This window comes from Salvia splendens, chromosome 5, assembly GCF_004379255.2.
Source record: "Salvia splendens isolate huo1 chromosome 5, SspV2, whole genome shotgun sequence".
NCBI lineage: Eukaryota > Viridiplantae > Streptophyta > Magnoliopsida > Lamiales > Lamiaceae > Salvia > Salvia splendens.
This window is the reverse complement of record NC_056036.1, coordinates 8,697,230-8,725,085: the sequence shown is the minus strand read 5'-3', so window position 1 is coordinate 8,725,085 and position 27,856 is coordinate 8,697,230. Positions and strand designations below refer to the sequence as shown.

The window sequence follows — 27,856 nt, the reverse complement described above, 5'->3', positions numbered from 1 at the left end:
CAGTTGTTGGGAAATAAACACAGGCAATCACGAATATGAAAGAGAATGAACACAAGAAGTTGTTTACCCAGTTCGATACAATGTGTATCTACGTCTGGGGGCGATGCCAAGCCAGGGATTTCACTATATAATTTCAGGATGATTTAACAATGAGGGAGCACCTCTATTTATAAGTAACTAGAGAGCCCTAATTCTAGTCAAACTAGGAAACATATTCTATAAGGAAATATCTTTTAAGGAATAAATCTTTAGGAATAAATCTATCACAAGGAAATATACTTCAAGGAAACAAATCCTAAACATGGTAGGAGATATTTTACGCTCCATGGTGTCGGTTTTCGGGAACGAGGTTGACGCCTACTACGAGAAGCTGCTGAGCGGCGAGAGCGGAATTTCGCTGATTGACAGATTCGATGCGTCAAAGTTCCCCACGCGCTTCGGCGGTCAGATTCGGGGCTTCAATTCGGAGGGCTACATTGACGGGAAGAATGACCGGAGATTGGATGACTGTTTGAGGTATTGCATAGTCGCCGGTAAGAAGGCGCTCGAGGGCGCAGATCTTGGCGGGGAGAAGATCAATAAGGTATATTTGTGCTTTTATTCTTTTCCTGAGCTGATTTCTAGGTTTTAGGATTTCGGTAAAATCGATGTGTTTCTGTTGAATTTGGTTTGGTTAATGTTAAGCTGTTGTTGTTTTTATTGGTGAATAGTAATGCTGAGTGTTTCGTGTGTGGATCCATTGGCTATTTGCACTTGAGCTTTGATTCGTAAGCAACTCATTATTTAATTTGTAGTATGCTTTAACTTTGAATTTGGTTTTATATAATGTGATAATGATAATGTTTTTAGTAGTGATGAGTACTTCTCAGTGTTTCAGGGTGTCCGATGTTTAGTGTGCGTGTCTCGAATTATCTGTATTTGCATTTGAGCTTTGATTCGTGTTGTCAAGACTCAAGAAGCAACTAATTGTTTATTTTAAAATTGTGCCTTTGTTTAGCTTGCTTTCTTGCTGATTTTTGAGGTTATAAGATTTCCATAAATCAATGTTTTTAATTGGACTCGGTTTGATAATGCTGCGATGATGATGTTTTTATTACTGAGAAGTAATGCTGAGTGTTTCAGAATTCACGATGTTCAGGTGTGTGGTTTCATTGGCTATTTGCATTTGAGCGTTGAATAGCTTTGTTAATAAGCAATTAATTTTTTTTATTAAAACAAAATTGGTTAATAGGTGTGTTTAACTTAAATAAAGTTTCATAAATAATTTTTTTTCATTTATATTGATTCTAATACTTTGCTGCTGTCTACTTTGTTTGCAGTGTTTGTTCTTTTCTGAATTTGGTTTGATAATGTGATGATGATGGTGTTGGTTCAGTACGGGGTTATGATGCAGAGTTTCTGGAGTTTCCGATTTTAAGCTTGTAGGTTCATCAGCTGTTTGCATTGAGCCTTGGTTCATGTTGTTTAGAAGCAACTAATTGTTTAATTTCTATGAAAATTTTCGGTGTCTAATTACTTCATTCCAGTTTTCAGTGTGCACCTTTTTTATTGATCTCAAAATTATTGGGATTGAGAAACTTCTCATTTGCCCCAACACTGTGTGTGAATGTCCTTTCATATCGCTGTGGCTGAGAGCTGGTAGATTTTGGAATACATTGTTGGCCTCTTCGAGCTTTCCAATTTTTAATCTGTGTGGATTCTCTGGGCCTTGTATTGGATGTGGATTGGTGTTGAATGGGTTCTTAAGAAACAACTTTTTATTGTATAACCTTTCCCCACTTTTTGAATTGGTTTGTAACTTTGTACTTATGATTTTCGTCTAGTTCATTATGCATCTGTTGTAGCATGCAAATCTTCCCAAAATGATTGTTTCGCAATTCATTTTACCTTCAAATTGATCTTAATTCTTGGAATTAGTTACTAGATTCTTGACTGCTGACTCTTTTATCGTCAATTTGGCATATGCTTCATTTGTATTATTGTTTGAGTCGTCATTTTTTTGTGAATATCTTTTGGCTTTCCTCGAAGCTGATTGTGTATGTTGTCATTGCAGATTGATAAGATCCGAGGTGGTGTTCTGGTCGGTACGGGAATGGGTGGTCTTCAAGTATTCTCTGATGGTGTCCAGGCTCTAATAGAGAAAGGCCACAGGAAAATAACTCCGTTTTTCATACCTTATGCTATAACAAACATGGCCTCTGCTTTGCTTGCTATTGATCTTGGCTTGATGGGACCCAACTATTCGATTTCCACTGCCTGTGCCACCTCGAATTATTGTTTCTATGCGGCAGCCAACCATATCCGTCGGGGGGAAGCTGATTTGATGATTGCCGGTGGAACTGAAGCTGCTATTATTCCTATCGGATTGGGTGGTTTTGTTGCTTGCAGAGCGTTGTCGCAGAGAAACGACGACCCGCAAACTGCTTCGAGGCCCTGGGACAGAGCGAGATGGTTTTGTTATGGGTGAAGGCGCTGGAGTTTTGGTATGGATCCGATTTCTTTGTTTCTCGTCTCTACAAACATGATATTTAAGATAACCTTAAATTAGCATTTTCTTCGATCTTTTTAAACAGGTGATGGAAAGTTTGGATCACGCAATGAAACGAGGGGCACCAATCATTGCTGAATATTTGGGAGGTGCAGTGAATTGTGATGCGTATCATATGACAGATCCTAGAGCTGATGGACTTGGAGTCTCGTCGTGTATTCAGAAGGCACTTGAAGACTCGGGCGTTTCACCCGAAGAGGTACTTTTAGATTGTTATATCTTCGTATGATGCTCTGAGCTGCCACACCTGCACGTAGGAAGGAGTAAAACCATCTACCTTAATGTAATTGGATTCTCTAGAACTGTAGAGTGTGTTCATAGATTCGTGACCATCTGTTTCCTAGTTAATGTAGTAGTAATTTTTGAGACAGGAAACACATTTCTTGCCTCTGCTATTGCACATACTAAATTCGAACTCAGATATTAAAATTTCATTTAGGGTGCTAAGGTTGCTGTAACCGGTCTAACATGAGCCTTTGCAGGTTAACTACATAAATGCACATGCTACTTCCACGATCGTGGGTGATCTTGCCGAACTAAATGCAATTAAGAAGGTGTTCAAGAACACTTCTGGGATCAAAATCAATGCAACTAAGGTTAATACTCTCTCTCTCTCTCTCACACACACACACGCGCGCACACACATGCTCTCTTATACTGATTTCTGCATATTTATCTTCTTACAGTCGATGATAGGGCACTGTCTTGGTGCTGCTGGTGGTTTGGAAGCTATTGCAACTGTAAAAGCAATTACAACGGGGTGGCTTCATCCGACCATAAACCAATTTGTAAGTTGCAACAATACTTAAACGAATACTTGAAATGCAGTCTGTGCTCGAAAGAAAGGTCTCTCTCAGCTAACATTTCTCTCTTTCAAATTGCTTTCTTCTGCAGAACAAAGAGCCCTCTGTAGATTTTGACACAGTTGCAAATGAAAAACAGCAGCATGACATCAATGTTGGTAAGATCTTGTATACTAGTATCATCTAATTCATCATTGAATGAGATTTTACACTTGATGGTCTATGGTTTAGTGTTTAAGATCTGGTTTCTCACTTGCATTCTTTGCAGCAATCTCGAATTCCTTTGGATTTGGAGGTCACAACTCTGTTGTCGCGTTTTCTGTATTCAAACCATGATCTGGATCGAGCCTCCAACCGAGTTGCTTGCAGTCCATCAGTGGCGGTAAGCTGTGAGTTTTCGAGAACTAGTATTCCAAAGTGCGTTTAGTTTAACCTCTTCTTGAATGCATAATTTTTGCTTCAATCTTGTAGCAACAGCTCTCTTTTGTAATTGTATGTACCTTTGTTCTTCAACAACTATTCAAACTTTCTCATGTTTCCGAGACCATTTTCACCCTTGTTTCCATTAAAATGCATTTTTCTTTCCTTTTCCAAAATGAATAGTGCATCTCAAACTCTCTATATTTTGTACACGTATACTATCAACTTATGATCTCCCAGTCTCCAGATATGCACAAAAAAAGAGTACTATGCAAATCTTGAATTCATGAATAATGCATTAACTCGTAAAATTCAGGGCTCAAAATTTAATTTTCTCATCCTCCAACTCGGAAAAAAAACTACTGGAATTCTAAAACAATATTGTTAAAAATCAAAAGGCTTGGAATAAGGTTTACAAATAAGCTTATCATACTAGGATACAGAGTGTATGCCTTACAAAACAGATGTGTGCAACCTTTTTTCCGAAGGAACTCTTATGAAGGAATTTATTTGAACCTAAAAGTGCAAAATTTATAATTCATTGAGACTAACTTAATCTTCAATTATTCAAGATTATTTATTCACAATTATTTGAAATTAATTATCGTAATAGGAGGAGATTATCCAAATTCGTACGATAATATTAATCTTATGATATTGCCCTAAACAAGTGGAGTACACAAAATCAAATCATGCAATAGAACAGAATTGACTCTCTATTCCTTATCCTCATTCCTCCTCTCTTGAACCCCATCTATGACAACCATTTTCCTTTTTTTTTCTTTAAATTTCAACCCTTTCTAATCCTCGAACTACCGTCGATCTAGTCTTCGTCGATGTTAGATTAGTAAAAATTAAAGATAATTTTGGACATTTTTGACAAATTGATACTAAAAAAATGATAGGGGTTTAGTTTAAGCCTCTCCCTCTCACTATAGATGATTGACATGTCAGTTGCTATTATTTCTAAGCTAAAATCAGATTAAATTCCGGCCCAAGAGGATAAAGAAATAATCAGTGGGCCCAAGCCCAACCCTATATGGATCCCTTTCTATTTACCCGCCAAAATGCTTACCTCTTTCCCGCCAAATCTCCCCCAAAATGGAAGTTAGCAGCAATATTTCTATTGAAAATCTCTCAACTCTTCTCTGTCTGTCTCCGTAAATCATCGCCTGATCAAATTGAGGGCATTTTTCGACCGAACAGGGAGCTGAAGAAGATTCGCGATGGATCTCAGCGACGATATCAGGATGGCGCACAAGCGCACATTCCTCAAATTTTTCGAGCAAACTGTGAGTTTCCAAACAGCGTGGTTCAATTTACTGGATTTTTTACTCATTTTCCTGTTTTGGTGATTTGTATTGCTGAATTAAACATCTTCTGAAACGCTCGCTTCGCAGGATTACAACATTGAGCTGAAGAAATCTCTCGATTCGATGTTCAACCAAAACGGCCGCCGTTGCGTGATTAATCTCGCCCATTTCTACCACAACAGAGAAGGCACCGATCTGGCGCGCAGGTTGACAGCGTTCTCTGCTAATTTACTTTGTTGTTTGGAATTTTGGATTAATTTGTTGAATCCTAAGTGATTTTTGTAAATATTTCAGGCTTTTGCAAACTCCGAGTGAGTACATACAGCCGCTCTGTGATGCGGTGACGGATATGACCAGGAGCACGAATGCCAAGTATCTCAAGGAAGGAGAGCAGGTTTTGGTTGGTCTGGAGGGTCCATTTGTTTCGAGAAGGGTGACGCCTAGAGATCTCTTGTCTGCCTTTATTGGCTCGATGGTTTGTGTTGAAGGCATTATTACTAAATGTAAGTGGGTAAATTTATTTCATAATTATGATTGTATGATGTGGCATTATATGCATTCGTATCTTCTTAAAGTTGCAAAGGTTTAGACTTTAAGAAGTTTGGGTTGGTTTTTATTGTTAAGGGGAATTAGCTCTTGCTAGTTCTTTTTATAGCATCGACTGCTGTATGATTGAACTGATATAGAATTATAGTCAGAGAAAATCTCTATTGGGGGCTACATTTTCTAAATTGAGTTTAAGGTTTTAAAGAAGACTATTTTCTTACGATTTGATTTGGTCATAGAGGGTATTGCACAGTGATTCATGCCAAATACTGCTAATTTGATGAGTTTGAAAGAACGACAAAAGAAATAGTACTAGTATTTTGTTTGGTGTGGGCTTAAGCTCCCCTTAGCTCCTATTGGATCCGCAACTGATAGTGAAATGTGCTTTTACTATGTAGTTGCTGCAGTGTTATTTCTCCTAGTTCATATTTGTAATAGAGAATCTAATAATTGGTGTTTCTTGTTTTATGTTTAGGTTCTCTTGTTAGGCCAAAGGTTGTAAAGAGTGTCCACTTTTGCCCTGTTACTGATAAATTCACAGTTCGGGAATACAGGGACATTACATCAAATATCGGCTTGCCCACTGGATCAGTGTATCCAACACGTGTATAATTTCTCTTGTTTCCTTCTCTATCTTCTAATCGTATTATGTTGAGGTAATTCTGATAAGTTCCAACTTGTTGCAGGATGACAATGGCAACTTGTTGGTGACTGAGTTTGGTTTGTGCACCTATAAGGACCACCAGACACTATCTATGCAAGAGGTCCCAGAAAACTCAGCTCCTGGCCAACTTCCTCGAACAGTTGATATCATTGTAGAAGACGATTTGGTGGATTCGTGTAAGCCTGGGGATCGAGTGGCAATTGTTGGGATTTACAAGGCTCTTCCTGGGAAAAGCAAAGGCAGTGTGAATGGAGTATTCAGGTTATTTTATGTCTGCAGCAAACAGTTTCTAATAATCTGTTTCATCTTTGTAATCAATTTGTTATTTACAATGTTTGTTATTGATAATGCAGGACTGTCCTTATAGCCAACAATGTCTCTCTTCTTAACAAAATGTCGCAGAATTTGCAGTATTCAAGTGATGATATGAGAAATATTAGAAAGATATCTGAAAGAAATGACACATTTGATCTACTTGCTAATTCTCTAGCACCTTCAATATATGGGCATTCATGGATAAAGAAAGCTGTCATTCTGTTGATGCTTGGAGGAAGTGAGAAAAACTTGAAAAATGGAACCCACTTGAGGGGGTAAGGATGCTATTAGCTTTTCCTGTTTTTTTATGCTCAATTCTTTGAACATGGCTTCTTGTTCTTGTTACCTGCTCTAGATTCTTTCGAACTTATATGCTGTTTTCTTATATCTAGTGATATAAATATGATGATGGTTGGAGACCCTTCTGTTGCTAAGTCTCAGTTGTTGAGAGCCATCATGAATATTGCTCCTCTAGCCATATCTACCACCGGTCGAGGTTCTTCTGGGGTTGGATTGACAGCTGCGGTTACTTCTGATCAAGAAACTGGTAAATTATGGTCTTGATTGTGGTTTAGTTATTAGATTTATGATTTTACTCATTTGATCATTCTGTAAATTCAGGGGAGCGAAGACTAGAAGCTGGTGCCATGGTTCTTGCTGATAGAGGAGTCGTTTGTATTGATGAATTTGACAAGATGAATGACCAAGATCGTGTAGCTATACATGAAGTGATGGAGCAGCAGACAGTAACAATTGCAAAAGCTGGTATTCATGCATCTTTAAATGCTAGGTGTAGTGTTGTGGCAGCTGCCAATCCAATATACGGAACTGTAAGTCAAAGATTTTGATAGTTCAAGGTTCGCTAATCCCTTTTATGTTATGTTATTAATGACATATTGACTATATGCACAGTATGATCGTTCGCTAACTCCAACAAAAAACATTGGACTTCCGGATTCTCTGCTTTCTCGTTTTGATCTGCTGTTCATTGTTTTGGATCAAATGGATCCTGGGATTGATCGCCAGATTTCAGAACACGTGCTAAGAATGCATCGTTACCGATCAGTAGCTGATGGAGGTCTGTGAAGTCTACTTTTCTATTAAATACAGAGGCCTAATGCTCAATTGAAATATAGATGTATAACTATGAAAACAAGCAGGTACAAGACTAGATGAGAGCTCAAGAAATGAGGTGGAGGATGATCCTGAGGCTGGTTCTACTGTTTTTGTCAAATACAACAGAATGTTACATGGGAGAAAATCTGACAGGAGTCGTAAACGTGATACACTCACCATCAATTTTCTGAAGAAGTATATTTATTATGCCAAATCCAAGACTCAGCCTGAGCTTACTGATGAGGTGAGCTTTCTTGGGAACATATAGATATTTGATAATCGATCTATGCCATATCATGAAATTCATCACACCTCGATACTCAATTCCCGTAGCGTTCTGATTTTTCAATCAACAAATGATTCGTTCCTCCAGGCATCTGAACACATAGCAACTACCTATGCGGAGCTCAGAAATGCAAGTTCAAATACAAAGGTTGGTAAATTATTACACTTATCTGATTTAACTTTTGAAATTTAAGATGTGCCTGCAGTCGTCTAAATGAAACATGTGATATATTCTCTAGACGGGAGGGACACTTCCAATCACTGCAAGAACCTTGGAAACAATAATTCGTCTATCAACTGCCCATGCTAAACTGATGCTGCGAAGACAGGTACTACAGTAGAATGCTGTTTCAGTTCATTCTCTATCTCGATACTAGTTAGATGTGATTAGACATTTCTTCACATAATTATCTGCAAATTAGAGAAACCTTTTGATGATTTTTTGCGTTTCTTCACTTTAGAATTGCTATAATGTTTGATCTTGAAATAGGTGCTGAAGTCAGATGCTGAAGCTGCTCTTCAAGTTCTAAATTTTGCCATTTATCATCAAGAGTTGAGTGACATGGAGGCGCGGGAGAATGAAAGGCTGAGAGAAATGGAAAGAGACAGCGCCATGGACACTGAGGCTGTTAATAATGATGGAGCTCGTAGAACTGGAAGGAAAAAGAGCAACAATGCTGGCTCTACTGCCACAACAGAGTATGTGAAAATTTTAACTCCCTAGTTGTGCTATCCCACTTTTATTTTTTTCTCTAATTAATTTCCATATATTATAATTTCATTAACTGAATTTCTTCTCTATTATTTTGAAGTGATACGGAAGCAATGGATGTCGATCCACCTCCAACAAATGAAGTCAACTTATCATCAGAGAGGTCCGTATCTGATCTATATATTCATTTATAGATCCAAAGATCATTTTAAATAATGTTTCATTTCCTAGTATATGTATTTCTAAAACTTGCTAGACTGATTTGCCCCAAATATTCTCCCTGCAAGCAGATTGGATGCATTTAGCGCTGCATTGGGGCGGTATAGACACGCCCAACACGTTGAACAAATGTCGATTGCTGATATTGAGGGCGTAGTAAACACTGGTGCAGGCGCCCCTTACTCTGCAGCAGAGGTCATGGCTCTTTTGGAGGTAACATTTTCGCATTCAGTACAATAAACTTTGATTTGCCATTTCGACTTTGAATGATATAACAGCAAAAAATCAATCCCTTCTGCAGATAATGCACGACAAGGGCAGCTTGATGATCGTCCGGGACACGAACGTTGTTTACTTCATGTGAAAAGATATCATCTCCCGACACCCCCATCCACCAGCTCAGCTCCGAATATCGCTGTCCAGGGACGATGATGTTGTATTAGTCATGGCTTACCTGAGATGTCACTGGCGTTAATTCAAAACTTCTAATGTTATATTTCATTTCAAAACTTGTATTGGTGTACTAGAATGCGTAATCCATCACTTTTCACTTGCATTCATAGTTGAATTCTAATGTTATATTTCCAGTTCAAAACTTGTATTGTTGCACTATAAATAATGCGTAATCTATCACTCCTGAAATTCGAGTACTGCCAAACTATTTTTTCTATAAGGTTCAAATTGTTTAAGAATATTATTATAGATAAAAGGGGAACTCAGAAAATGTAGCTTTGTCCCACATCGAAACTTGAATAAGAATAAATGGGCTATAAAAGGAGAGAAGCATGAGATGTTTATGTGTTTGTAGAAAGGAGCGAACAGCCTTCGGTGGATCTTATTATAACCCAAATTTTTTTATTTAATTTTCAAACTACCAAATTCCTTCTCGACATCTCGTATTCTCGTGCCTCTATATAATCATTACTTTAATCAGATATAATAACTATCAATATCAATTAGTGATAGTTATATAGCGATAAATTGAAATAGAAGTAATTATATTTTGAAGAAAATAAGAAAAAAATCGATAATATTCCACCAAATTTTGGATTTTCTTTTTACGATCAGAAGAAAACAAAGATGATTCGAGTTTTGAAATTGAAGAAGCCGAATCAATGTTATAAACTTACCTTGATTCACAATCACAAAAAATATTAAAATTAGATTCATCTATTAGGGCAAAGAAACCTAAACAGTACTTATAGGCTATAGCAAAAGAGTGATTTCTTTTTACTCCTTTTTCATCTCTGTGGCTATAATATGAATATAGGCTACTTTGATATTGTTGGCAATTGAAACATAAAATGAATGTAAAAATATTCTACATCGGTGTACACAAAGAGCTTAATCCACTATATAAGTCTCATGAGCCTCTCCTCTTATCACCAATTGATTTTAGGATGGAACGATTTCTATTAGATATATTAACTCATCTTATGTTCCTGAAATCATATCCAATCAAACCATCTCTTTTTCCATTCCAAAATGGTTTTATTCCAACCGAAGGCGAAACAGAGATACATTACACGCTACATCGTTTTTCAGTCCACATAAACATCTCAATGTTTCCAAACTAAAGACGTTTCTTGCTCGTTGCTGTTTCCCAAGCACCTAAAACATGTTCCACAATTTCCTTCACTCCAACACCATGTTTCACCTGCTTATACACAATTTTTTCATCATTATAAATACAACCAATATGTATATCCAAGTCCCAACTCAAATTATAAGGTTGTGTGTTACTATAGGTGATAACTTGGATGGATAAAATCATAATAATAGGTGCTGTTCTTAAATTATAGTAACTTTGACCTTATGATGACATTTTACTCGCGTTTACAAATATTACTAATATGCTATGCATGTTTATCTGCTTCGTTCACTTAATAACGCAAGTCAAAATATCGCCAACAGCTAATAAATCCTCATTTTTCTCTCGATGCTAATGATCAAGCATTTGTATTGGGTAAAAGAGACAACCAAACAATGAAGATGAGTAATAAAGCTCGTCTACAACAAGAACGGCTATGGGAGACGGGATATGAAGAAAACCTGAGCAAAAACAAATGGACCACCATCCCTCATTCGGAGTGAATCACGTTCCATGACTGATAAATCAGCTCCCACTGCAGCTGCAATGTCAGTTTTGTTGATCACCTGCAACAAAACAGTAAATCAACCATAATATAGTCAGACGAGAGAAGCTAGAAGGAGGGAGAAACCTACTAGGAGGTCAGCTTGAGTGATGCCCGGCCCTCCTTTTCGAGGAATTTTATCACCAGCAGATACATCTATTATGTAGATTATGTAATCAGCCAGTTCTCGGCTGAAATTGGCTGCCAGATTATCTGAAACCAAAACAAAGGAAGCAAAATAAAAAATCAAAAGCATTTCTCAACAGTATATATCAAGTAGAAACCACTTATGCTCTAATAGATTATAAGAGGAGTATTTAATGGATTTGAACATGAAAATGGAGTCTGGACACAATTTTTACCACCATGCCCTCGTTTATTCACCAGAAGATCAAGAGAATAAAATAGTGCTCATTTGATCAAGAAGGTGGATTATAATATTGGGACGGACAAAAAAGGAACAAAGAACTATAACTTTGGTACTATTGAAGGAGTAATTGCCTCAAAATACATGACCTTATTTCTGGTTTGGCACGTAAATTTTTTTAACTTGTCCTGAAATACATGAACTTCACTATTTAATGTATTTCTCACAAATTAAATCCCAAATCGAAACTTACATGAGAGCCGAAATCAAGATTGTTGTCTGCATTCGGAGTTAGTTAGGGGAAAAAAAAATTGCAGTTCATGGCCAATGTATTTTGTAACAAATAATGTTCGTAAATTCTGTGCTAAACCAAAAACAGTCCAAAGTTCGTGTGTTTTGAGACAATTGACCCTATTATGGGAAAAAATTCAGTAAACAATGTGATGATATTGAGTCGAGAATTACCTCCACCAGATTCACAAAGGAGTATATCTGCTTTGTACAAATTGGAGAGCTCCTCAAGAGGCCCCAAATTTATGCTGATGTCTTCTCTTATAGCTGCATGGGGGCACCCGCCTGTTTCTACAGCACGGATCCTTTCCTCGGGAAGAGCTCCATGCTTTATCAAGAACTCGCCGTCCTCTTTTGTGAATATATCGTTGGTTACCTGCAAGGATTCACATTACTTCCTATAAAGACTTCCATGAAGAACAGCAATGGCAACAAGCATAAAATCAAGCAGGAGTCAGCCGAGAGTAACGCTGATCTCAACATTTTCTTATGCACATTTGGATCATTTCACACACTAACAACATTTGTTCTTAGTTATATCAAGCAAACACACATCTTACAAACTGGACCTTTGGCGGAAACTAGGTGGAACAATGAAGAATAATCTTTTTATATTTTTTCACTTTTCATGAATAATAGTAGTACATGATTGAGTTTTATATCCTTATTAAAAATAAAGTTCAATTATAACCGTTCAAGCCTAAGGGTGCAATACAAGTGAGTCAAGCCGGCCCAAAAATAATCGAAAATAATCTCAGTTTCCAGCTTGATCTCAAACTCACCATTATCAGGTTCACAAGCTTTATCGAGCTTCAATGTATTAATAATTCAAATTTCAAATATATATATATATATATGTGATCCAGATATTGGCCTTTTTTGTAAGTGCAAAAAGTTCAAATTTTATTACTCCCTCCATCCACCAAGAGTGTGAACAATTGTGACTACTACTCTTGGTGGATGTTGGTAGATAGAGAGTACTTATTAATTTTCTTCGGATTCGGATAATATCCTGTTTAACTGACTGAAAATAGGTATTTAAGTTCAGATTAGTTCAATATTAAGAGGTACTAGTAGTTTATTCGAGCTGAGATGGCTTTGTTTTGAGATCGAGGTTGGCACTATCTGGACTAGTTTCGACTCGATTCAATAACCTCCCTTTCAGTGCTCTATTGAAGGCATTGACACAATGATACCATGACCTTTCAACTGAGGCCTCTCTACTTTGCGCCCAACTCCTTCATTATTTATTTACTTTGTTTTTGGGAGGCCATAATTTTCTAAACAACAAAACAGATTTCATCAAATAATTCCCTCAAAATAATTCAACTAATCCTGCATACAATAACTTTTGGTGGCAAAAATATATTTCCAATTAACAAAAACTCACCAATTATTCGGAAAAAGGCAGAAATAAAAACCCCACAAAATTATACTTACAGCTGCAAGACTGTATTTTTCCCTCAGAAATTCACACAAAGCTAACATCAACGCCGTCTTCCTGCATTAGTAAAAAAATTAAAAACAAAAAAATAATCTATTACTACTATATTTATTTTGAAAAATACTCCTATCTCTCTTTATTTTCTTTAAAAAGGTAACGTTTATCTAAAAGAAAATTACATAAAACGTAAAAAATACTATATAAATAAAAAAAGAAGAGAAAGAAAAAAGAGAGACCCAGTGCCGACGGGGCCGCCAATTCCGACGGTGAAGGCTCTCTCGTTGAAATCGCGATTAAGGAGCGGCGGTGCTCGTCTAGTGAAGTAGCCAGGGGATTCGATTGGGTCGTGCGAGTGCGGCGCCAGTCCATCGTGGCTGTGGTACACCTTCCCATCAGGACCAATCCACGATTCTCTGTTGAAATTGCGCCAACTTAATCAATTCATAGCTTCAAATTGGGGAAAATTGATGAATTAGTTGAAAAACTGAAGTAGAAGCGCATTACTCCTTGTGGTGGTGGTGGTGGTCGTGGTCGTGGTCGTGGTCGTGGTCGTCCTCTCTGTTAGGAATTTTGTGATGATAACAACTAGTGATGGTGCATCGGAACCGAGCGTGGAGTGTGCAACACATGATCAAGAAGAAAGAGTTCAAGATTCAGTTGTGCAACGGCTACAGCGGCAGTTGCAACTGCATGAGGTGATGCGATTCCTATAAGTATGCTGCAAGCCACAGAGATCATTTGAGAGAAGAAACGAGAGAGAGAAATCAGCTGAGAGATCATAACAACAATCAATAGCTAGAGAGAGAGATACACACTATCTTTGTGAGGAACTAGCTTGTATAGTCTTCGGTTTGATGTGAGTTCATATGCGAAGAGAGAGTAGCTTGTTCTTGAGTGTGTGATCTTGTTGTATGATTGTAGTTCTTGATCGTGATTGAAGTAAATCGATCCGTTACTCTCCCGTGGATGTAGGCTTACGCCGAACCACGTTAAATCTCTCGTGTTCTTATTTCCGTTTCGATTTTGCTCCGATCTCGATTTCCAACAAGTGGCGCCGTCTGTGGGAAGGAGGAGAATCGTTGGAAGAAGTCGGAGGATCAGTTCGTGAAGGGATATGCAGCAGTCTTGGAGAAGGAGATTAAGTTCTTGATCACGTCAGTTGAAGGGACGACGGTGTGGCCAGTTTTGGTTCGTGCAGCTTTGAGCGATATTGTTGAGAAGTTTTCTGCATTGGCGATTCATTGTGGAGAGAGCTCGAAGGTTCATCGATCAAGAAAGAGGGAAGTTCTTGGTGATCGTTGGTGTAGCTCGCTCAATGATCATTGCTCATACTGATGATCCATAATGGGATCGAGTATGGCGATATGCAACTCATTTCCGAAGCCTATGATGATGTTGATGGATATTGAAGGCCATGAGAGCCTTGATGAGATGATGCTTCAGAGGCAGACGACGATGGTGAGATATCTTGGATGGTGCAAAGAAGGTGTTCGATAGAATGCCTGTGAGAGAAAAGGTATGCTGGAACACTGATTGCTTGGATGCCGAGAAGGGCGTTGGATTTAGCAGTTCGGCACCAAGCTCAGCAGTTCGGCACCAAGCCCGGCAGTTCGGCACCAAGTCCGGCAGTTCGGTACCAAGCTCGGCAGTTCGGTACCAGGCTCGGTAGTTCGGCACCAAGTCCGGCAGTTCGGCACCAAGCCCGGCAGTTCGGTACTAAGCTCGGCAGTTCGGTACTAAGCTCGGCAGTTCGGCAGTTCGGCACCAAGCTCGGCAATTCGAGCAGAGCGTGTTCGACGAAATGTCTGAGAGAAGTTTTTAGTCAGGGAGCTGTATTCAGTTGTTGAGTCTCCGAGGTTGAGCTTCTTGGTGAAATGAGGAGATTGGGGATAAGGCCAGACATCATCACGTACAACACGCCGATCAATGGATGCTCGCGGGAATGCAATTTGGAGGAGGCTGTGAAGCTTTGTTTGTTGAATTGTCCGTGAGAGAGGTGCAACAGCCGTGTCATCCTAAGCGGTGAAGGTGGCATAATCTTGACAGAAATTTGGTTATCACTTATGAGAGATGTGTGATATCTCTAGGGATCAGCAACTCCAATTCTGAATCGGGGAAGATTCAGATTAGGTGGAGGTTTTGTCGTCCGGTGGAGGCGATCGTCCGGTGGGGGCGTTGTGGCTGATCAAGGAAGTGATAAAGGAGGATCTGGGTATGATTCTCGGAGTCAGGATGCTGACAACAATAGTCAAGATTGGCGCTACTCGGACATGAGATCAACAAAGAACAAAATGATCGAAAGATGTGTTGTATCATCTCAAAAGGTGGAGGATTGTTAGGAATTTTGTGATGATAACAACTAGTGATGGTGCATCGGAACCGAGCGTGGAGTGTGCAACACATGATCAAGAAGAAAGAGTTCAAGATTCAGTTGTGCAACGGCTACAGCGGCAGTTGCAACTGCATGAGGTGATGCGATTCCTATAAGTATGCTGCAAGCCACAGAGATCATTTGAGAGAAGAAACGAGAGAGAGAAATCAGCTGAGAGATCATAACAACAATCAATAGCTAGAGAGAGAGATACACACTATCTTTGTGAGGAACTAGCTTGTATAGTCTTCGGTTTGATGTGAGTTCATATGCGAAGAGAGAGTAGCTTGTTCTTGAGTGTGTGATCTTGTTGTATGATTGTAGTTCTTGATCGTGATTGAAGTAAATCGATCCGTTACTCTCCCGTGGATGTAGGCTTACGCCGAACCACGTTAAATCTCTCGTGTTCTTATTTCCGTTTCGATTTTGCTCCGATCTCGATTTCCAACACTCTCCGTGCATGTGATGATCGGTAGACGCCATTGAAATGTGTGGTGTGGGTGTGAGTGTGCGAGCGCAGTCGGTTACTTGAAGTGATAATTATCAGCACAGGAACAGAAGGAGATGTGAATTATTTTGCTTTCTTGAAATAAGTGTCAACAAATATTTTTTTTCTTTTTTCATTCTAAATGTTTATATGAGAGATAAATCAGGGGATATGTTTTTAATGATTTAAGGATATGGTTTTCTTTCTTAAAATGGATATCCCTATGTGCATATAATGTGATGTATTCACTATTGACAATGAAATAATACTTGAATTTATTAATGATAGAGTCCAGAGCCTTTATCCTAGAGCCAAAGAACTTAGACATTATTGTATGATGTGCCGAGTTCGAGCCCTCATAACATCAATTGTAATTTCCTATACTATAGCTCAATTATAATTTCCTCCTATCTATAGTATAACAGTTTATTTGTAATTTCCCACCTTATATAGGAGTTAATTTAAAAAAAAAGAATTTATTAATGATAGAGAATACTACGTGAGTTCTGTAGTCAAATTCAAGTTCCCTAGTCAAATATTATTAATGAAATATAGTAATATTTGATTTTTTTTTAAATTTATTCACAAATATAAGCTTCAAGTGGTCTTGTATCTCAAAAAATGTACATATTCTTATCCCTTCAAGATATGGTAAGTTCCTTAAAACTCAATACATAGCTAACAATGTGCTTGATATAGTGTTCATTATATATGTACAATGGTACTATCATACTAGTATTAAATTGCAAAACTTGCAAATCAATTAAGAACCGCAATATTTGCGTAGGAGACACTTAGAGCATCCTCATCCATACTCTTTGGCAAGAGTATGAAAGTGGATCAGGACACACTTTTATTTATTTTTTACTCTCTGCTCTTTCCCAAGAGCACCAACATCCATCCTCTTTCGCAATGACATGCTCAAAGATCCCACCATTCTATTATTCAATTTAAATAAAAACATTTCCACAATATTAGAATGCATTAAAAATACCCGGAATACTATTACAAATTACAAAAAAAAAATCCATAATTAAAATCCTAAAAATTAAAAAATTACATAATTAAAGTCCTAAAAATTACATAATTTAAATCCTAAAAATTAAAAATTACATAATTAAATTCATAAAATTAAAAAAAACCACTACTCGTGGCTGAATTTCCCGCAAATATGGGTTCTGGTATCGTTCATTATGTGTCTTGTTTCGATCCTCTCGCCCACCGTCGTATGCACACCTCGGCGTGGGGGAGACCCCGCGGTTGAGCTTCTGGCTTCATCATCGTCGTAAAAGTTAGCCGCCCTCAGTCCTTCGTCAGCTATAATCATGTTATGCAAGATAATACATGTGTACATGATGTCGACGATATTTTTAACGTACCACAGCCGAGACGAGGCCTTCACAATGTTGAACCGGCCTTGAAGGACCCCAAAAGCTCTTTCGACGTCTTTTCGAGCAGACTCTTAACGCTGCGAATAAAGAATCCGTCTCGGGTCTTGCGGATTGCTGAGCGTCTTCATGAAAGTCGACCACCTTGGGTAGATACCATCGGTGAGATAGTAACCCATGTGGTATGCATTTCCGTTGACGGTGAAGTCGATCACCTGTGCTACACCATTCAAAACATCATTGAAGAGTGGTGAAGAATAGAGCGCGTTCAAGTCGTTGTTGGATCCGGCAACACCGAAATATGCATGCCAAATCCATATGCGGTAGTCGGCGACCGCTTCAAGGATAAGCGTTGGGCCGCCGCCTTTGTGGCCGCTTAAGTGTTTCCTCCTCCAAGCATTCGGACAATTCTTCCACTTCTAATGCATGCAGTCATTGCTGCCAAGCACACCAGGAAAACCGTGGACTATTTCGTGAAGATGGAGCAACAGTTGACAATCTTCGGTGGTGGGTGCCCGAAGGAATTCCTCACCGAAAGTAGAACGAACGCCGGTGCAAAAAATTTTGAGGCATAGGATTCCAGTTGACTCCCCCACATGCAAATACTCGTCGAAGAGGTCAGCCGTTTGCCCAGTAGCAAGTTGTCGAAGGGCACAAGTACACTTCTACAACGCCGAGAGGCTTTGCCGACTGGTTGCGTCTCTACGTGACTGAAAGTATTAAACACGGGTGGACAATGTGTTGACAATATGCATAAACAACCGTTTTGACATGCGAAAGCGGTGCCAAAAGTAATCTTCCGGAAACCGCGGCTAGTCGGAAAAATAGTCGGCAACGAGCCTTTCGTGAGCTCCCTCCCGGTCACGAGGGATGTAGCGGCGATTTGATCTAGTTGGTTGAGGAGAAGGGTTGGGGGTAGCGGCGGCGACATAGGCTTCATAGGCGGCACGATATTGTTCATAGTATTCTTGTTCTTCACACTCCGCTTCCGCAATGATATCGATGAAATCCATTTTTGAATTTTTAGAGAGGGTTTGAGTGAGAGAGGAAGATGTAGATGAGTTGTATGAAAAAATATGAACGAGAGATAATTCGATGTGAAAAATGGATGATGAATGTGTGTATTTATAGATGATTTTGGGATTAAAAAAAATTTTAAAAAAACAAAATAATTTCATAAAAATGGTAATAAAACGGCTATATTTTTTAGAATCTGAAAATATATTTTTAAATTTTTGGTATTATTTTCGATTTAAAAAAAATAGAAAATCCAACGGCTAATCCGTTGGCGAATAGAAACGCGCCACGTAGCCTGCTCAGCGGCACGGACGCCGTCCGTCCCAGAGAGAACCGATGCGGATGCTCTAATCAGTTAATTGCAAAAAATGGCTTTTAATTAACAAAAAAAATTGTACTCCATGATCATCAGTTTTGTACGTGGCTAGTAAATATTGTCCACGTGATAAAGAAATTATACTATTCACGGACAAAAAATTAGGGAATCGAACATGTAACAAACCGAAAGCTGGTCCAAAAATCATGTCTATATTAAAAATTGATGGAAATGTTGTGCATTATTTAACAATTAAACCTAAAAACATACTAGAAGGATAGAATAAGTTCAAGTCAGTTGAAATAGTGTATTGAGCACATTGGTTCTTGAAAAATGAGTGCCCAATGCATTGCTCTTCATGGATGGTTCATTGAAGGAATCCTTGATTCGATCATCTTCCACTTGTTGAGATAATGTTATTGGCAATGGTATATCATTGTTTCCATAACTACCAACAACGCCAGGTGGCATCCCCTGTCTTAAAATGTAATCCCATTTGTCTTGGAAAAGATAGAGAATTACCATGAAAGATAATTGAGCTGTGAAGATTATGGTGTAAAATCTTGTGTTTGTTGAAGTTCTTATGTGGTAGGCTTGTAATCCAGTGTAGATATTCAAGACTCCAACCAAACAAGTTATGGTACCTAGTAACCAATGTAACAAGTACCATGCACTTCTAGCTCTAGTCCCCCTGCACAAAAATTGGAAAAAGAAAAAATTAGCAAAATAAAATGGTTTCTTTTTCTTTTCTTAAGTTAATTGTGATGAGCTACTATATGCAATAATGTGTCATCTTAGTGGTTACAAAAAATACTTCTCCCACAAAATAATTTCAACTACATTTGGATTAAGGATATAAATATTGTGTTAGTTACCTTTTAGGTCTTTTAAATCCGAGGATAAGTTGCATATAAATAGCAGCATAAAGAGCCAGCCCTAGTCTTTGATGTGTGTTGTTGAATGCATTCTCGAAGTTTCTGATTGATAAAATTGCTCCAACGGTTACAAGCAGAACCGAAAGTACCTGTCAATTATATGATATAACTTTAATTGGCAATTAAAAAGTGAAATTGAAGAGAAAAAAAAATAAGACTTTAATTCATATAAGCAACATACAATGATAGGAGTATAAAATAGTAATAGGAGTAGTATTTTAAACTGAAATTGCAAGTAGTATTTGAAATCAAGCTACAATGTCATAAATCGAATCACACAATTTGACCCTCAAAATGCATTAAAAAAGGTAATTATGTGTACCAAAATACTATCTCTAGTGTATCTAATACTCCACTACTCATGGACTTTCAAGACACAATGGCCATGCTAGATAGTATTAAACGAAAATCATGATTATGCTTTATGAAAATGCAGTAAAACCATAGACTATAAAGTAACACAATGATTTTGATCACAACCATCTAAAAAAACTCATTATACTAGTATATTGATTTCTTTCATTTCTTTGATGCATTTTAGTTTTTCTTCTTTTCCTATCTTCTCAATTTCTTGAAAGTAGAGTGACTATACCTGCAAAAGTGCATGAACATAGAACACTTTTTTGTGCCTAGAAGGTTGAAATTCACTTGTGCAACTGGAAACTCTCATCACCAATATTCCCAAAGGGATCAAGAATCCCATTGATGCCCACAGCAAGATTCCATGAACTACAATATCAAACACCCTCTGAGAATTTTCCTGCACAATACTACATTTTTTTAGAACCAGTCGAGCAACTCGAACCACACCAGAAATTAAATACTCCTACTTACATCGTGTTCGTTGAGGCTGCCGGAATCTTGATTTTTGTATGGTGAAGATTCACATAAATGTGCAAGAAGTAGAAGAGCTATGGCAACACTAAAACTGCTTAAAGGAGACATCTTTTGTTTCCTCCTTCAAGATTTTGAAGGGAGGTTTTGAGGTGTTTGGTGAATTTAATGCTGTCTTTTTGGATGATCTAAGGTTGTGGCAATAGATGGGACTAGATTGATTCTTTTTATATTTGGTGAAAATGTTTTATTTCCAAGCTTGCAATGATGGTGTGTGTCTTTGATTATCTCTCTTTATTCATTGAAAATGTTTGTTTTGCTTTTTGACATGGATGCCTTTTTGTAAAGAAGTAATCAAATGGACTATATTTATCTTCATGGTAATGATAGTCTTAATCTTTATTAGAGTGAATTAGGTTTAGACAAGTTAATGTTCGCTGATGAGAAACGTGTGGCAATGTTGCATTTCGATAAATTTCTATATTGATCTGTTTTTCATTTATATTTAAGTTATTAAAATATCACCCTAAATCCCCAAGTCTATTTTTTATTCTTATGATCTACTGTCCTAATAATTATGTATCTGAAATCTGCATTGCTTTAATTTGAAGCTAGATTTGGACAACAACGAAAACCACGCTCACAAGGAGTATCATCAATGGAATTGCAATTACTAGCTCTTACATCTAATTATTTGTTTAATGTGGGTGGAAAAGATTACTAGTAGAATATGAAGTTTACTTTAATATAAAATGAGAGTAAAATGAGCTAATGAAATTATATATTAATTTTATAATAAAATAGGAGTGAAACATATTTCATGTGGGGTCTATTTATAAAAAAATTTAAGATGAAATATTTAATGATGAAAATGTCAAAATGATAATAAATTTAATAATAATAAAGCAAAGGAGAATTCTACATTTTTAAAATATTAATAAATTTCTACGATTATTTAAACTCTATCAATTTTGTCATCAGAGCTTCAATTAGATGACTGAATCCTAGCATGGTGCATTACCAAACAATAACTACTAACTTTACTTAAAACTCGTTACACCCTTCAATTAAATATTATCCTCCACATCTAGATTATCTTGATGATCATGATGCAACTTAATTTACTTAAAACTCCATTTTACACCCTTCGCCCAACTCATAAATAGCAATTGTGCTTATTTTGTTTAGAAAAAAAACTGAATAAAATGAAAAGGTTAGATGTTAAACAGAAAGCTTGTTTCAGAGGTTGGAATATAGTAATTGATAATATAATTAAAAGATAGTGTTTAGATTCAATTATCAAGCCTTTAACTATCTATAACTCAGTTGGATTTTCTTTTGTTTGAATAAAAAACATTAAGAACTTATATGGTTTGCTTCACTCGATATGATAATTTGAGTTTATAAAATCATTTTCATGACAAAATTAGAAAACCAAGCACGAATATTTCAACATAAGACTACACCTAAAAATCATAAATTCCAGTGTTCAATTTTATTTTCAATCAATCGATCATTCCAAAGACACAGAAGACATCCAATTTCAAGTATACATTCAAACGTAAGAACTGCGTAACTATTCTTGAATTCATCAGTATTAGAGCATCCATATCTGTGAGCACAAGCTCGTCCGTCCGTGCCAGCGGCGCGGATGAGCTGTCCGCCGCTGCCCTCTTGCCACTGGCACGTCGCTGCTCGATGCATTGAGCACGTCCGTGCCAGCGAGCAGGCGACGTGGCAGCTTCCTATTGGCCAACGGCATAGCTGTTGGCAATTTAAAATTTTTTTATAAAAAAATCGGATTTTAATATAAAAATCTGATTAAAAATAAAAAAATATTTTCCCACTTCCCAAAAAATTATATCCGTTTTCTACCCACTTTTAATTTATTTTTCAATTTTTTTGCCCAAAAATACACATTTTCATATATAAATACTCCCACTTCCATACCAAAAATTCACATTTCACACCACACTACACAATTCTCATCTAAATTCTCTCATTTCCATTCTCAATTCTCAATCTTTCTTTCACTCTTACAACAAAACAATGTCCGGCCACGGCGATCACCCCCCGGTTCCCATGGTTGGAACCCCGATTGGTTCGGTTCACAAACGTTTCCTAGTCCGAAAACGGAATATTCAGCCCATCCTCAAACCCAAGGTTCGGAAGTTCCGGGTGGCTACCGGCCTTACCCGATTGACGACCAAGATGCCCCCGAAGGGAAATACGGTTGGACACCAGAGCCTAGAGCGAGGTCGAGCGGCCTCTCCCAAACTCCGACTCCTCCTACTTGCTGTGTCCGCACACTGTACACTCCAGCGGAGATGGAGCAATTGTTCAAAGCGTTCTTGTCAATCTCCGAAGATCTGGAGGTTGGCACAAACCAATCCGGCGATCATTATTGGTGGCGCATCTGTCGCCGGTACAATGAAAACCGGCCGGCTGGAACAATCGAGCGCAACGAGAGTATGGTGCGCAATGCCATATACAGAGCCAACGAAGAAATCCAAAAGTTCAGGGGGTATTACCTCCCGGAAGAGCGGTCGGCGGGAAGCGGCTGGAGCGAGGTCGGCATCATCAGTTCCGCCTTGTCGACCTACCAATCCATGAACTACAAGCCGTTCAAGTACCTCAACATTTGGCAGGAGACACGGTCGCATCCGAAGTATAGGGGAGGCGTAACATCCTCCTCTAGCGGCTCCTCCAAACGGTCAAGGTCGGTATCCCTATCCGACGCCAGCTCCGAAGACATGGCTAGCAAACTTGCCGGAGCTAACTTGGGTAGCCCCGACGCCGGCCCGAGCGGTTCCCAACGCCAACCGCAAGGAAGAAAGAAGGCCGCGGCCAACCGCCGTCGCGGCGCGACTCCATCTGCTCCTGCTCCTTATGTGCCACCTCAACCCCCCACCAACTCGTTGTGGGGGGTTTTGGCCCAACTCAATTTGGCCGATAGGTCAAATATGACCCCCGAGCAACTTCGATCGCATGTGGCGATGATACGGGGTCTTCAAAGAACGTTGGGGGCATTGTCGGATGATGACTAGTCTTCCCCGAGGGCATTTTTACGTTTAAATTAGGTAATTTTTATTTTTTAGGATTTTAAGTATATAATTTTTATTTTTTAGCATGCAATTTTTATTTTTTAGGAATTTAATTATGTAATTTTTAATTTTTTATAATTTGTAATATTATTCCGAGTATTTTAATGTATTTTAATTTTATGGAAATGTTTTTATTTAAATTGAATAATGGAATGGTGGAACCCTTGTGCTCGTCCGTCCAGGCCCACATCCGTGCTCGTTGGCAAGAGCACGGATGTGGATGCTCTTAGGGCTCGATAATACACAAGAATCACTTTCTAGATTGCCTGAACATAAGAACCAAAAAAAAACCATAGACCAGAAAACAAGACGAGCATCATAAGAAGCGGAATTCTGAAATTAACAACATTCAATCCTATAGATAAAAGTGTAATGATAAAGGCAAACAAGATATAAGTCCACCAAAACTCAAAACTGATAACTTGCATAAATGTCAATCTCACCCTCCAACACTCGTCGAAGCTCCTTACACAAATAAGTTGGGCCTGGTTGCCTTGTACGTGGTCTTGAGCTTCCTCGTTGGTGGCCTCACCTTCCTGTACATCAGGGGGAATTTGATCTTAGAGTTGTGAAACTGCTTTGTGCTCTCCCTCTTGCAAAGCTTGGCTGGGACAGTGGCTGTCTTGATGATCTGAATGCAGTGATGGCGGACCCTGTGGCGGGAGGCCATCTCGGTGTACATCTGCTCGACACCACCGTTGAGAGTGGTGTCACGGTACTCCTTGTACATGTTGTGGTACCCAGTCCTACTTTGGTATCTCAACCAGATCCCCTAGTTCTTGATTGTGGTTGGGTTCTTCCCAAAAATCTATGATGAAAGAAATGGCAAAGGATGCAAATTCAATGCAAGGGTTTTGAGGTGCAAGAAACACGAACATGTCCTATGACAAGCACACAGCATAGTGTTCTATACATAATGAACCATAACTAAGGTAAAGGCAATCACATAATATAAGAAAGTCTACTCAAGCAAGGGAGAAATTTATGATTGCTAATTGCATACATTATAGTACTGTTTGATGTTTGATGTAAAACCAACTCAAATTCCTAATCATGTTGTGCATGTTGCGAAATCTGAAGAAGAAAACAAGTTCTCACTAGTATTTTTTTTAGCTAAAATGTGCTGAAGCCTAAATGTCCAAACATAAACATATGCATAGTACTGAAAAACAATTCGAAGACGAAAAACAAATAACCAAACGAACAAAGCACTCAACTTTCTGTTTAAAAATTAAGCAAGTGACAACTTAATTCAATAAAAACATCTTTTTCAGATATAATAACAAAAAAGATGAGGTTTCGAAATAATATACATACCTCATTGATAGCAAGAACCTGACCGTTACTCTTCTTCACCTTCTTAAGCTTCCTCAGAAAGTACCTTCATAGATAAACACACACATTGAATCTAAATTCCAAAACAAATTTCTGAGTAGTATCCTAAAATTTACCAAATCAATATTCTATAATAAAAACCCTAACAATTCAGATTATTCACCACAAAAAAATCATTTATCTCATTTTCCAAATAATCAACTAACAATTCATTTCTTCAATAACAAAGACGAACGAATATAGGTCACCTAGCTCCACACACAGAAAAATTATGAAACCGAAGCTCAAAATTACCAGAATTTGGACTTGGCGCGGACCTCGTTTGTCGCCCATAGCTTCATTCGGTAGATCTTGGGGGTGCTCATCCGTCTCCGTCGGCAGAGCTCTTCCGACCACCTGGTACTGGTGGAACTGCAAAAACCGCAACTCACAAAATCAAATCAGCACTCATCATTTCAGCAAACAAATCGAAAACAAAAACAACTGCATCAGCGATCAAATTTAGATAGAGCGAGAGCATACTTTGTATGTCACCATTTTTCCCGGTAGCTCAAATTTTCTCTCTCCTCCAAGCCTGCGGGCGGGGGCAGTATCTAGGGTTATACTGTTTGAGATGGTAAAGAAGAGAATTACAACCCTAACTTCATTTGGGTCTGTCTTCCAACATGGGCTTCATTTCTTTTCGGATTTGGGCTCTTATTGATTATGTTTTCATTTCATACCTCAGTTTTCAACTTTTCCATTATTAAGTCCGAAATGTGCTACTAATATTATTACGCTACATATGTTGTCAAATCATATTCAAAAATTTGGTCTGACCTTTAATTTGTGATAATTTTCTCATCGTTTGGCATGTTAATTAAAATATCTCGCACATAAGATCGATCCCACTCTTCGAAGTACCTACGAATCAGTACGGGGAATAGTCACTAAGTCTGTCGGTAGATAGATGATACCTTTGGTCACAATTTAAGTAACTACTACTATTATCATTTTTTAGGAATAAAATAAAATATCATATAAAAAGCAACACTAATTTCTTTAAGTTAGTCCCATTTAATTTGCAGCAGCATGTATTCTTGTATCATGGCTTTTTCTTCTTTTGCTACTTGCTAGTAAGAGATAGTACGATTTTAATTTTAATTGACCTATTATGTATCGTATCAATGATGACATTTGGGATGGGTTAACGAGATCAATTAACTCAATCTAACTATTTTTTTCGGTGTTATTATTGTAGTAGTTACTTTTTTTTCTTTCTATTTTAATACATTAACTACATATCTTAAACATTCATGTCATTCAAGACACGTAACATGCTCATTGAGACGAAGGAATATCAATTATTATAAAATAATGAAAAAATACAGTTATTTTTTTTTCTATTGATTCATTAAGATTTTCCATCTTGTTACCTTTGAGTACGAATTTTGTTATCTTGGTAATTAAGATTGTGGATTTCGCTAGACTGAAGTACCAATTAAACAAGCAAAGAACAAAACAAATTACTTTTTTATTTATATTGGTTTATTATGTTTTTTCATCTCGTAAACTTTGATTCTTTGAGACCATAATTTATTTTTGGTAAGACGATGGATTCCGTTAAAATTTATGTAAGCTTTTGCAAAGAATCTTGAGTGTGCGTGTGTGAGTATGTGTGTTTGATCGAGAGAGATGGTTGAAGAATTCTTGAGTGAGTGCTTTATTCAAGCTCTCGGAAGAAGACTAATTGAATCAACTAACTACTTTTACAACAACTTTAACAAACTATTTAAAGCTTCTAATATCCAACGGTCGAATCTAATCGAACGGCTGTGATTTAATCTTGCACGATGAACATGATCCAGCGGTTGCTGAACCATTTCATCTTGATCAAGTACCAAACAATTCCAGCTTGATCAAGTAACAAATAATTCGATGCAATTGATTTATCAAACCATTCCACAATTTATGTTAGTTTTTAATTGTAGATTCGAAAACTTGGATAACGATTTTTTTTCTCTTTTTTTTTTGCTAATATGACGAATTCCGCTAAATTGCACTATCAATTAAACAAATAATGATCAACACATGTTAATTTTCACTCTATTGATTCATTGTGCTTTTTCATTTTATAAACTTTGAGACAGACTTTTTTGGGGCAAGATGATGGATATCATCTAATTTATCAATTATAATGATGATGACGATGATGAAGTTATATTGATTATTTCTTTTAGTAGGACTTGGAATAGGAATATGTATAAGTATTGATTGATCATAGTTGACACTTCATAGTGGTAATAACTTTGAATATATTTGACTACAATAACTTTGAATAAATTTGACTATTTAGCTTTTTCACAACCATGTATTCACTATGCATATATCACTATATAATTGTCAATATTTCGAATTGCTTTCATCAATCATATCATATGATCCCATAAATTAATAAAATACTCAGGTTAAGATTAAGAAGATGTTGGTGGAAAAATGAATATTGAATTTCCCTTTGAAATATCTAGTCTCCATTTTTCGTTATTGGTCAAGCATAATAAAATGGAATATAAATAGCAAATAGATTAGAAAATTAAGTTCAAAGTTGGAATTTGACTTGAACGAAACTTAAAGCATTCAAATTTTTGCGCCATCGTTAAATACCTCTTTATGTCTGGACTATTATCATCTCTAATCATGATAGTACAATTTAATTATTCAACATATATGTTTAATCAAATCAAAATATATAATTTTTTGAGTTTTCTAAACTAGGCTACAACTATATTTTATTCCAGCAATGTTTCTAAAGAATATGTACATTTCGTCGTTCTCATTTGGCATATTCGTGTTTAAAGCAAATGCAATTTGTTTTCTCTCTTACTATAATTTTATTGATTAGCCAATACAAA

The 27,856-nt window shown here is 37.5% G+C and overlaps 4 protein-coding genes and 1 pseudogene across 5 annotated transcripts; 2 read left to right on the top strand and 3 right to left on the bottom strand.

Moving 5' to 3' along the window:
* Positions 1–320: 320 nt before the first annotated feature.
* Positions 321–3,898, top strand: LOC121803091 (3-oxoacyl-[acyl-carrier-protein] synthase I, chloroplastic-like). Its single transcript, XM_042202800.1, is given in 8 exon segments — positions 321–583; positions 2,054–2,439; positions 2,441–2,483; positions 2,574–2,747; positions 3,031–3,144; positions 3,235–3,336; positions 3,443–3,509; positions 3,620–3,898. Coding segments are annotated over 8 exon segments (1,212 nt in total). The 5' UTR covers positions 321–325; the 3' UTR covers positions 3,688–3,898.
* Positions 3,899–4,870: 972 nt separating this feature from the next.
* Positions 4,871–9,530, top strand: LOC121805189 (DNA replication licensing factor MCM3 homolog 2-like). Its single transcript, XM_042204979.1, has 16 exons — positions 4,871–5,063; positions 5,172–5,290; positions 5,379–5,587; positions 6,106–6,236; positions 6,317–6,555; positions 6,648–6,884; positions 7,002–7,156; positions 7,231–7,439; positions 7,522–7,687; positions 7,770–7,969; positions 8,099–8,158; positions 8,250–8,339; positions 8,501–8,709; positions 8,823–8,885; positions 9,013–9,154; positions 9,243–9,530. Exons 1-16 carry the CDS (start codon positions 4,998–5,000, stop codon positions 9,303–9,305), a joined length of 2,358 nt encoding a protein of 785 aa, XP_042060913.1. The 5' UTR covers positions 4,871–4,997; the 3' UTR covers positions 9,306–9,530.
* An 864-nt stretch (positions 9,531–10,394) lies between these two features.
* LOC121803521 (urease accessory protein G-like) lies at positions 10,395–15,952 on the bottom strand. Of its 2 annotated transcripts, XM_042203160.1 has the most exons (8): positions 15,522–15,952; positions 13,683–13,747; positions 13,415–13,591; positions 13,175–13,235; positions 11,909–12,110; positions 11,168–11,289; positions 10,994–11,098; positions 10,395–10,598 (listed from the first exon to the last, which is right to left on the bottom strand). In XM_042203160.1, exons 1-8 carry the CDS (start codon positions 15,579–15,581, stop codon positions 10,515–10,517), a joined length of 876 nt encoding a protein of 291 aa, XP_042059094.1. In that variant the 5' UTR covers positions 15,582–15,952; the 3' UTR covers positions 10,395–10,514. The 2 variants fall into 2 exon arrangements, with proteins under 2 accessions (XP_042059094.1, XP_042059093.1); XM_042203159.1 differs by lacking the exon at positions 15,522–15,952 and having other exon boundaries at positions 13,683–14,178.
* Positions 15,953–19,045: 3,093 nt separating this feature from the next.
* LOC121803522 (cytochrome b561 domain-containing protein At4g18260-like) lies at positions 19,046–20,719 on the bottom strand. The gene is made up of 4 exons (XM_042203162.1): positions 20,527–20,719; positions 20,285–20,452; positions 19,633–19,781; positions 19,046–19,448 (listed from the first exon to the last, which is right to left on the bottom strand). The coding sequence occupies exons 1-4, from the start codon at positions 20,635–20,637 to the stop codon at positions 19,046–19,048; spliced, it is 831 nt and encodes a 276-aa protein (XP_042059096.1). The 5' UTR covers positions 20,638–20,719.
* A 3,206-nt stretch (positions 20,720–23,925) lies between these two features.
* On the bottom strand, positions 23,926–25,502 carry LOC121805299 (annotated as a pseudogene).
* Between the last annotated feature and the right edge of the window lie 2,354 nt (positions 25,503–27,856).